The sequence below is a fragment of the Eutrigla gurnardus genome (assembly GCF_963514095.1).
Source record: "Eutrigla gurnardus genome assembly, chromosome: 15".
In the NCBI taxonomy this organism is placed as follows: Eukaryota; Metazoa; Chordata; class Actinopteri; order Perciformes; family Triglidae; genus Eutrigla; species Eutrigla gurnardus.
Window position 1 is genome coordinate 1,587,931 of NC_139938.1, and position 12,059 is coordinate 1,599,989.

The 12,059-nt window shown below is 41.0% G+C and overlaps 1 protein-coding gene across 3 annotated transcripts; it reads right to left on the minus strand.

Moving 5' to 3' along the window:
- Positions 1-554: 554 nt before the first annotated feature.
- On the minus strand, positions 555-11,069 carry adad2 (adenosine deaminase domain containing 2). Of its 3 annotated transcripts, none has more exons than XM_084028989.1 (11): positions 11,010-11,069; positions 9,993-10,158; positions 8,399-8,531; positions 8,033-8,171; positions 6,461-6,589; positions 5,822-5,972; positions 5,477-5,647; positions 4,873-5,087; positions 2,325-2,559; positions 835-967; positions 555-687 (listed from the first exon to the last, which is right to left on the minus strand). In XM_084028989.1, the coding sequence occupies exons 2-11, from the start codon at positions 10,142-10,144 to the stop codon at positions 577-579; spliced, it is 1,569 nt and encodes a 522-aa protein (XP_083885115.1). In that variant the 5' UTR covers positions 10,145-10,158; positions 11,010-11,069; the 3' UTR covers positions 555-576. The 3 variants fall into 3 exon arrangements, with proteins under 3 accessions (XP_083885115.1, XP_083885116.1, XP_083885114.1); XM_084028990.1 differs by having other exon boundaries at positions 5,540-5,647; positions 11,001-11,069; XM_084028988.1 differs by having other exon boundaries at positions 11,001-11,069.
- Between the last annotated feature and the right edge of the window lie 990 nt (positions 11,070-12,059).

Genomic DNA, 12,059 nt, shown 5'->3' on the forward strand with positions numbered 1-12,059 from the left:
GTATCGTCAATGAACCATAGTCAGAGGTAAAAGTAATAGTAAAAAAATAGATTATTGCATATCATTTTACTTTTTACGCCAGCGATGTGGTGTAGGATTCTCTCCTACTGTGCCAATCTGATTCAGTCATACTGAGATACTGTGATACTGTTCAATATGGGAACGGAGGTTATTATCTCAATAAACTAGAGATGACGTTAGAAGTTGAAACTTTGAACCACATCTTTGGTTAGGCAGCTGCTGCTTTGTTGAATTATTTGGTTGGCACATCAATAGAAAATAAAAATGTGTTCAGGGGTGACGAATGTAGCTTGATTCTACTTGACAGAGAGAAAACAATATTGGTCTATAAGCTGTGTTTTTCCACCCACAACTCAATCAAACCGACTACTTCACTGTGATGCAGAACAGTAGGGTTTATTTTTCCCAAACACCTACACAAACTCAAAACGACGTACATAAAACAGAACTAGAACCACTGTTAAAAAGGTAATAAATGAAGTGTACAGTAAACGGCATGAAACAGAATCTGAAGAGGAACGTAAACTTCTACATGGCCCTTAACCGAGAGCACATTCAAGCGCTAAAGCAGTCCACCAGCTCTTTTGAATTCCAGGGACCCGCATGGTTGCTCAAAAACCATTGATTGACCAGATCTTTGACCGTCTGGTAGTCGGCGGCTTCCTCCTGTAAAACAAACCATTTGCAATGTCATGCATCACATCTGTCTAAAAGGTGCAATGCAGCAAAGTTACACTCACATTCACCAGAACCTCACTTTATAGTTTAACACGACTGCAATTCTCAGGTTGTTACCCTCTAAACCCAACGCACCTTGACACTGTGGTAGGTGGGAAGATCCAGCAGATAGCTACGTCCACCCAGCTGTGCAACTCGGAGGAAATAACTGTAGAGGGCTCTCTTGCAAAGTCTGCTGGAGAAGCCAGGTCCACTCACAGATGGAGAACTGGGAAACAAGAGTCCAATCAGTGCTTCCCTAATACATGCATCAACTGCCTTTTATGTACTGTATTATCCAACCTCAACAAATAACAAAGCCTGCATGATTTACATCCCATGTTGTTCATTTACATCAGTCTTATTTGAGATAGATGATTTGAGGGTAGATTTTATCCAGCTACAGTATACGAGTGTGGTTATCTGTGCTACAAGCAAGTCCAGCCTTCTTGTCACACCGAAGACGTACACTTGCTTTTTAGTGCCTGTAACGAGTCACTAAGGGGCTACTCAGTTAATTAGCGACACTGAGGTTGGTGTCCCTTCAAACCCTGAAGTGGATCCCTGAGTAGCAGACCAGAGGTGAGATCAGTGTCGTCGATAAAGACTAAATTTAGGGGTGGTATTGAGTAGTATGACACCATTGATAGAAGCTGGCATTAGGAGATGGCTGTGCAGGATGACTGATAACAAATCATTTTAAGGTCTGCTCCAAGGCCGCTACAATGTCTACAGCCCATTATATTCCTCATTCCACCCAAAACGTCCCTTTTTATTACTAATACATTTCACGTATAATGCATTCTTCCAGGCAAAAGAGATTCAAGAGATTTGGGTGCAGGCCAAGGCTTTTAGGATATAATTAATTGCTTCAGTGTTGAAAACCATAGCTAAGGATTAATTGGCATGCTACTTCCACATTATTAAATTAAAGAAGTCTCATACGACGGAAGCAGCTTCTCTAGTTTCCACACTATAATTTTAGTTTTTTTTAACCATGCTTTTAATTCCTATTCACCTCCCCCTGCAAGCTTATGTCCTTGATTCTTGCACTTAAATGTATTGTATGTATGTATTTTCAGGGAGCATCTTCTTCATTGCCTATTTATAGTTTATTGTTTGGAACATCATGCAGAGCTCGTCCTGACACTTCTAACCGTGGTGTCGCCCAAAAAGCTAATAGTTCAGGCTGCGAGACAGAAACTGAAATATGCAGCAACACTGCGAGCACCAAGCAGGCTGTAATCTCTGCTCAAGGACAACACAGCCTCCAGTGAGAGCCACATCTGTGTCGCACTCTAGCTACTGGACATCAGCAGTTGCTGCAGCAGCTCCTAAACCAAGAGATGGCAGGAGCCCCAGGCCTCACCGAGACTGTCAAACAAGCACACTGCATCAGGCACTGCCAGCACTTCTACTCCATCCCTGGTGTCAATGACGTAAGCTTTTGTCAGGTCTAGACTCTCCTCAAGAGGAGGACAGGACATCATACTGCGCCCACATTTTTTTTACAGGGACATTTGAACATCATACGGTTTATAAAAAAAAACAATTAGCAGAAGATTGTACATGCATCTGCATCTTACCCATCAATGACCAAGCCCCTGTCGCCATCTAGGACTTCGATGTCCTTGTCTCCGAGACACCAGTTGACGCTGAGGTCGGCATGTTGCGGTGAGGTCACGACTGGCCCCACGTAGTCGCCACAGAGAAAGACGATGTTTTGCTTTTTGTAGGATTGGAGCAGAAAGTCCTCCCATCCATCGCCCAGTCGCATGTTGGTGATGTCAGACATTTCCTCTTTCAAGAGCTTCTGCCCCCCTACACAAACAACAATTAAATAGGATGTTCTCCTTAGTGTTTCATGGATTTACAAATACAGGTGAAAGAAACATTCAATGGAACATTACATATTCCATTCAGCTTGAACATCGTGTCATAAGAGTCTGTTTATGGCAGCATTGGAAATGATACCAGCCCGATGCTAAACACCAGGCTTTACTGTTAACAAAACACCAACTTAAGACAATTTTTGTTGTGACTTCCACTTGGAATTACAAGATTATTTTGACATTTTCATAAATTATAATTTGTCGAGAATTAGAGGAGAAGATTGATCTTATGTCTGTATACAAAGTATGAGGCCAATTTGCTTAGCATGAAGACGAGGAAATGGAGGGGAATGGTCAGCCGGCATTTATCCAAATTATAATTTACATTATATTCATAATAATATCTAATGTAAAAAAGTGGATTCTTGAGATCCTGAGCAATATGAAGTTGCTCTCCTTCTGTGTGTGATGTAATCTGAGTTTCTCTGTGCTTTGTTTCAGTAGCCGGCTGGCCAAACGTCTTTTAATGCAGATGATCGCCACTCTGCACTCATGGTGGTTACAGCCGAGAACGCCGCACAGAAGCAGAGCAGCAACCATCCCTTTCCCATTCAGGTAAATGCTGTTAGCTCTGTTTGCACTGTTGGCTGTGAGCAGCCGGCTCAGCTGTCGCCATGTTGACAGCCATGTGGAGTCACTAGTAGGGGTGTGAATCTTTGGCTTCACAGCGATTCGATTCGATTAACGATACAGTAGTTGGCGATTCGATTCAAGGACGATTTTTTGGTTCAGTAATTTGTAACCAAAATTCTATATCCATGAAATAAACATGCAATAATGCAAGTGAGACTATCTGTATTCTTCTGAAATGTGAAAAATCCTGCATAATATTTTATGCTGAATACAAAAATGTAATTAAACATTGCTCAGTAGGGGTGGGAAAAAAAATCGATATTGCAATATATTGTTGTGCTCTCTGTCGCAATAAATTAATCGATACACTGACGGCAAATATCGATATTTTGGGTCTACGGGTTTTTTTAGACTCCCGTCGGTGCGTCTAAGAGTTTACGGTTCTCCGGAGCGGATCCGCGGGGGCCGCCCGCTGCCCGGTCTGATTGCCTATTTACGGACAGGATTCCGAGCGTTTAGAGGCTCACGGACTCACGGACTCTGGCATCGGGTACCCCGAGGCGGAGGAGGAGGGTCCGCCGACGTGACCCGCCGGCGCTGCCCTCGTTTCCCCCGCTAGAGCAGCACCGGTTCAAAAATGAGCGTCATGCGCGAATGAAGCGAATAATCCAAAATGATCAAGCGGCGCGCGTCTCACGCGATTGTTTTCGCGTCTATCGCGTCCGGTGTGAACGCCGCATAAGCGTGTGCTGGCCGGTGCTGTTGTGAGCTTCAAGCGCTTTTCACACAGCATTGAGGGCATGAGGACCCACTTTTCGGCCGGGCTCGATTGCCTATTTACGGGCAGGATTCCGGGCGGCGCGTGTTTACCGTATGTGTGGATCCGCGGAGCCGTGTGCTGCCCGGTGTTGCTGTGAGCTCCAAGCGGTTTGAGGCCCGACTTCCCAGGTACTGGATGGGTGAACATAACTCTGCACATAATTGGTTGCATACTGAAATGTGCCCAATATTTCATTTAATTCTGATGTTATTCTTATCTTGTTTAGCTATTGTTAAACTAAAACGGGCCCAAGTTTACATAAAACAAGTTGCTACTGACTTTTCAGTATCAGAAAGCACTGTCCTGGTTTACATAAGACATGTTATTAATGTTCATGCACTTTAATGTGTCCAGCTGGACAGTGTTTATTCATTTGTACATTGTACGAAGTTTTGGAATTTATTTTTTATGCATATTTTTTTCTTTTTCAGTCACATATCGTGATATATCGTTGATGAAATTTCTTGCAATATATCGAATATCGCAGATATCGTGTATCGTGATATTATCGTTATCGTGGGCCAAATATCGTCACGGTATCGAATCGTGAGTTACCCGTATCGTCCCACCCCTATTGCTCAGTTATTTTGAACATTATTCAATAGGCTACATGCTGGCAGGGGAGAGTGTGTCTTAAACGTATTAAAACATTAATCATAAGTAAGAATCACGATTCATCCAATTAAATGCATTTATATCGATTATTGGTGAAGCCAAAACGATTCATTCTATTTATTTATTGTAGCAGATCGATTTAGTAGAATCTATAGGACTGACAATCGATTCATCGATTAATCGAATGAATCGTTACACCTCTAGTCACTAGATATTCTCTGAAATTAACTTTACCTAGCACCATGCTGGTAATGTAGAGTGGCTCGATGAAATGGCTCAGTAATGCACCCTGCACCCCGGTGACAGTCCAGCGACACAACTTGTCACTACCAGACATGCAGCAGACTTTGGCTCCCCAGATACTCGGTTCAAGGTAGGCTACAGGGACCAGCAGGCCGTCTGCATGATACTGCAGCTTCATAGCATTCCCAATATCATTCACAGGGCACCTAAACAGAGCAGAATATTGTATTTTACTCATTTAGATAACATTCTAACCCAGGGGGGAAAGTTCAGATTTACTCATACAAGCACATTTCTGCAGAGACGTAAACCATTTTTAAACTACTGCACTCTAAAGGTATGGTAACAAAATATAATGTGCATCACAAAGGAAATCAGGAAGTCACACATGAATTTACTCAAAAAGAGAATTGAGTTCCCAGTTCGTATTTATAGGTTAATAATAATAACGTGTTTTGCAACTTTTGTAGGATGCCAATATTCTCAGATGCTAAATTTACTGTTCTGAAATTAAATCATACATTTCTATTATCCCAAGGCATTTCATGTACACACTGCAAAATACTACTTTCAACAAAGAAGGAAATAAGAGTACTTGAAGTAGAAGTTCTTCGCTGCTCCTTCAGGACACTGATTGGTGTAGAGATGCAGACTGGACTTGGGTTTGAGCTGAAGATGATGGAAGTCTGCACTACTCTCAAAAATGCAGTTCTCCTTGGCCTTTGGATCAGCATCTAAGAACAGCAGAAGCTGTTTGTACAGAAACCTGAATACAAGCCAGAATACATCACTCACTTTCAGCCACACCAGCCGTTCAATGCACCAGAAGCACGGTCAATGAGCGATCCAGGTATAGATGACAAAAAGAATAATTTAGCATTTAACATTAATATTTAGAAAATGAAGGCCCTTGTTGGAAGTCACGATAGCCGTTTTGTACCTTTTGAGAGCACGCCTGGCGATGATGACGGCGTAGCAGTCATGCACCATTGTTCCATTGTAGCAAAGCCATTTGCTGCAGCTTGAACGGCCGGCTCCCAATGCCACCACCTTGTAATGTTCACATGGACGATCTGCTGTATCCAGCACTTCTGTAGCAAAATCATGTGTGAAGGGCATTTAACTATGGAGGTGAAGAAGTGATGACACGTGTTTAACAATATGTTTTAAAAAGCCTTGATGCAATATAAAAGGAGCTAGCAAGAGTGAAATGCCATTGAAATGACTCAGAGGTCATGGATTAAAAAGTGTGGTTGGCACTGACAAGGTGATAAATGCAGTAACATGAAGCAACTTAATGTATGTTTTTGAACAAGAACAGAAATGTAATCAACACTCGTCTACAATATTGTAAATTATCCTAAAGTTAATGTTTTCTTTTAGAGTCCAGCTGAAACATATATACTATAATGTACGTATCTTCTCTGTAAATTAACTGTTCCGTGATTATTTCCGTGAGAAAAAAACCTGATGGCAGTGTTGGCAGAGCAGATGGGATATGTTCGAAAGATCTGAAAAAATATGAATATTACAAGAATAAATAATAAAAATGCTACACTAACATAACTCAGGTGTTTACCTCTTATCAAGACAAATGCTGCCATGTGGCTCTTACAGCCGTGGAAATCAGGACACATCTTCATGAGGCTGTCATACTTCTCACTACTTATTGCTGCCATGTGATTCTTGTGCCCGTCAGTTCTCCAAGCTAGGAGAAAGACAAAAAAGAAAACCAAAAGACGCCAATGCAATCAGGGGTAGAACGTACTTTGGAAATCAAATTGTCAGTGCTGTTCTGAAAAGCCTTTCAGATACAAGTGATACAAGAAACAGTGCTTGCCTTGATCATTTTTAATAGGATACTATTGCACTCAGTCTACTAGTTAATTGACTAAACATGTCTGACCTTTCTGATTATTATCACAAACAAGTCTGTTTTTCTGTTTTCCAACTTTACTTACTTATAATGCTAAGGTTTCACTGTAACATGACAGTAAAGCGGCAGGGATAACAACAGTGATGGATAATAGTCTGTTGCTTTGCAGTGATACAATACATTGGAAAGAATAATTCTCCATGCAACCTCAAAACAAAACAATATACAACCATACATTTTACACGTCATTTTCTGCCCTCCACTAAGGCAGCAAGCTCTGGTTCTTAAAAGCCAATGTGCCTTACACTTGCATACTCTCTGCTGGCCATCAGTGGGCGACTCATCTGGTTGCAAAAATAAATCTGATTGCATGGAAGTCTATAAGTCTATCTCAGAGTTTATGATCTCAATCGCTAGTTGCAAGCTTTCTTCAATACTCCATGATGTTCATTTAGTAAATGATGGTGTCATTTAGCAGAACATGCTTTAGGGTGAGGCTACAAATGTGTGACGTCACTATGACTACGTTCACATATATACAATCTATGCTCCCACTTGTGAAAAAACATGGAAATTTAGCAGCGCAACAAGTCTGGCCCAGAGAATTATGAATGAAGCCGACATTATACTTTTACTCTACTGACAGCTACTGTAATTGCACATCTGCCAACCAAATGCACATTTTCTAGTGTTATCCCCCTGCTTAATGTTTCCTGGAGAATTTCTGGAGAGCTTTTATTTGACCCACTAGCCTGGTCTGCTCAGAACCAAGTGTTTTAATTTCGGCTTCTTCATCAGGCAACGCCTTGCAGCCTTGTTGCGTTTTCCTCAAACCATCAAAGGAAATCGACTGTGTGTCTATAAATGTTGAGTGGAGTGAATGGAGAATGCAGCGTTGCATTCATTTCACAGACAAACTCCCACAACACAACACGTTCTTTCTTTCTTTTTAGAAATGAGTAGTGCTTGTATAAGGTGTCACGGTGTGAAAAGATGATTTTCAATCAGTGTTAGAAAATATGTAATGACTCTGCTGTCCCGACTATAGGGTAGAGAAGAGCCTTGACTAAAATAAATGACCACTGGTTCCTTGGATTGATTGGAAAGCCAATAGACCAGAATACAGGATGGTTCAGTTTTACTCTGGCTATGACTAAGGAGCACTTCTTCACTTCCCTGTAGGTTCACTGGCACCAGAGACAATAACTTGGATGTGAGCTGCAACAAGGACAGACTAGAATTCAACATCACACAGTGAGACTAATACTACTGCACCTTCAGTCCTTGTGCTCTGGTCTGGATTGTTTAAATCCTGCATCGCATCCTTCATGAGCTCTTCATCCAAGCGTATGCTCTCAGCAGGCGGCATACCATGGAAAGAGAGGGCAGTATGGTCATCAACGGAATCTTCATTCTGAGAAAAAAAACACTGATTAAAAATACGGACTTTGTGTTTTTCCTCATCAATCTTTAATCTACTTCTCTAGTGCTATAGCATGCAGTTGCCAAGCACATGTCGGCACATGTAATCAGACTGTTAGAATATAGAACTAGGTGAAAGCTTGAACAATAATCCAACACATTTGAGATATTGTCTTTGTCATGCAACAAAACCGTAGTAGTGGAAAACCCTGACATTACCTCTTTCCATTCATTCACCTCATCTCCAGAATCAAGTTTATTGTTGAATTTTTGGATAAAATCCCTCTCAATTCTGGGTCCGTCACCTCCTTTGGAAAGTAAATTGTCTTTTACTGACGCAGGTAGATCTTTCCTTAGGATGAAACATAAAGAGGAAAAAGATTTAACGTTGTAAAAGACCAGATAATCGTTTCTTCATAGCAGTCGCTAAACATGTCAAATTAAACATGGCTGCTATTTTTTTTTTTTTTTTTTTTTTTAGATCTTCCTCATGATTATTTTCAATCAATAGCAGTTACAATTCTAAACACATTTCCACTCGGTTGTAAAAGGGTGAGATTCAAGAGCAAAGCATCATTACAAGGCTCACCGGTGCCTAATAAATCATTTTCTCTACATGCATTTTTTAGTAGAAGCGTGAAGGAATAGCCTGTGGACTTACAAATTAGATCACACTGCTTAATTTCTATTTCAGGTATTCAGCTAAAAACTTCTATTTGGGGATAGTTTTAACTCTTACCTTTAATGCAAGGTAAGAGTTTTGATTGCCAATGTTATAGTTGACAGAAAAGACCACGGGAATTACTGCCTCGCAGTTGTGCCTCCGCTAACTAGTAATGTCGCAGTTTACCTCAATGTCTATCCAAAAGGTCATCACTTCATCATTTTATCCTATTAGACGTTTGTGTGAAATTGTTACGATTAGCATAGGAATTCTTAAGTTATGGCCAAAAATGTGTTTTGTAAGGTTGCAGTGACTTTTGACCACCAAATTCAAATCAGTTCAACCTTGAATGCAAGAGGACGTTTGTGCCAAATTTGAAGAAATTCCCTCCAGACGTTGGTGAAATTACATTTTCTCTCGGAGTGAGAGCAGATTCTAACCAAGTACATGACATGTTCCACAACTAACTGAGCGAGTGGGACGTCTACTGTCTGTAACTAAGATGACTCTCATTAATGAGCCTCAGTAGCCTACAGTGTGTGGCATGGACACACTCGCCAGCAGGCTCCTCACCTGTCCGATCTGAAACCTCAGTAACAAGCAGCCACAACAAAACAAAAGCCAAATTGCTGTTCACAAAGAAACGGTTAGATCTTGGTTTTATAAGTAAATAAAACCCTAAAAACAAACCTGAAATGGAACAGAGGAACAATTAAGTCAGGCCCAAAGAATGAGTGAGAGCAGTGAATGTACATCTCTCATGTCTGAAAATAGGGTTAATATTGCATTACTATCAAGTACTTAAAATTCAAGGAATGCTCTTCCTGCCCATCATGACACCAGGAAGATACAGGCTACTATTAAAACATGTCTAATCTCTTATTCAGATAAATGGCAATAAGCTGGCTGTTCTAGCGGTGGCCTTGCTCCACCACATCACATGTTAGCACTGTCGTAGTATTATACATCTTTTTTACTACATTCCTTCTCCTCTCTATTCTTGAAGAAAGAAAAGATAGCTCTTCTTTTTCTTTGTAATCTTCATGATGTAAGATGCATTGCGTTTCCCCTATGCAATGTGCTATAAATAAACCTTGCCCTGTCTAGCGTAACTAATCACAATACAGCACTACCACCTTTTTCAATTACCTAAGTTCAGTAGCACCGCTGCAAACAGGGGTGTCATCCGTCAACTGGACTCGGGGATGGTGAAGGGGGACGCCTGGGTCAAAGTCTGGAGGAGACTGAAAGCTGGGAGCACATCTCCTTGGGCTGCATTTAAATGCTTCCTTATCTGCCATGCTTTTCAAGAGGCCTGTTGAAAAGTGATTTCAAGTTAGTGTGCAGCTTTAAATTGCGCAGTTTAAGGGGTGAGGAGGAAGCCACAATAGGATAGAGAGAGAAATCAATCATTAAGGATTATTAAACAAATCTAAATTGTACAATTGACGAATACTTTTTTATTTATATTTTTTTAAAAGATGGAGTTCTCAGATTCATTACATCATATCAACTCAAGTTATTTTTCAGCAAATTACAGTTATATGGAGTTTGTTAACTATAATGCTAGCTAATGAAACATGTGCCTAGCTAATTTTTCATTTTGAGTCTGTTTTGTATCATTCATTCACACATTTATTTCTACATTTAATATATTAGCATATGACCTGTAATGGGCACTCAATTATTGTTTTTCTCTGTACTTTCTGCCACAGCTAACGTTAGACCAAATGATTACCTCGCCTAATAGACAATCAATAATAAAATGACCCGTTGCTATCCCAGTGTTGTTAATGCTAGCTTAATCAGTTTAAAGGAGCCAGCGAAGGTGAAAGAGTCAATGCGACACCCGGTTAGCTGGTAGCAGCTAGCGACGAAGCTAACGCTAGCTCGCGTTGCCAGTTGAGCCAGTTTTTAACAGTTTTAGGACAAATATTGTGAAACAAAACGTTCAGCTAACTAAACGTCAACGGCGGGAATGTCTAGTTTTCATCGCTCAACGTTCAACGATGGCGTTTGCTAACGTTACGTTTTAACGCTAGTTAGCGGTCGACTTGTTAACGCGTCAACAACGGAGGTTGACCGCTGAGTTGCCCGATGCTCCAGTCTCGACAAATACCGACTTTTAGTGTCATACGGTTTCAACACACGTTACACCAAGTTCACCTTTAGCCGATCCTCAAAGCCGGACTGAGACGAGCTCACGGGAGTCGCGGTTGAGCCCCGCCTGGATCCGGAGCCGCGGAGCTGAGATCGAAGACCTTGGAGGTAATTAAGCAGGTCGTTGGTGCTGGAATTCGATTGCGTGTTTATTACACAATATAAAGTAGCTTGTACACTAGACACCTCTGTGTGATGGGACATTTAAGATTTCCCTCAACTCGAACTAAGGGGCCAGTCAAAACTTGGTTGTCAAAATACTCATGATTATATCAGGAGAATGACTAATGCTAATGACTAAAGACTGAGTAGGGCTAGGCACTCTATCTACATTATATCGACATTGTGATATGAGACTCAATGTTTTATAAATCGAAATATGTATTTAAGTGACTTAACTGAATTAACCAGACTTGTTGGTATTTGGTAAAAAAAAATAATTAAAAAAATTGGTATTTGATTTTGTCCATATCACCCATCCCTAAATATTTCCCATTTAGAATCTCTATTTACACTACAGATGTGTGTGTGGAAATTACCATTTTTGTGGAATGTGGAAAATGGGAGGAGTCAGTGGGTCAGTCATGTTTTATGTACAGTATATACACCCTAAACAAGCAAATAGGTACAGAATGGTTTGGTGATTTCCATGAATTTTAAATTTGCAGCGCAGGGCACACACACACACACACACACACACACACACACACACACACGTACAGCTGAACTCATTGATACCGGAAACAGCATGCGCTGAAAAACTCGCACGGTGAGACAGGTTTGCAGTTTTAAAGGTCCCATATTCTACTGTTTTTCATCAATTTCACACAGCTGTCAGAGGTCCAACAACACTGTATTCGATATGCATTGCCCCAAACCCATCCATGGTCCTGAATTTCAGCTGTCTAAAAGTTACTCAAATGAGCTCTGCTGAGAACAGGCCGTTTCTGTGCCTGCACCTTTAAATGCTAATGAGCTCCATCTCCCTCGTTACTGAAGCAGTCCGATGTGAAGTGGTTAGCACACACACATAGAAGCCAACACAAACCGTAGCCG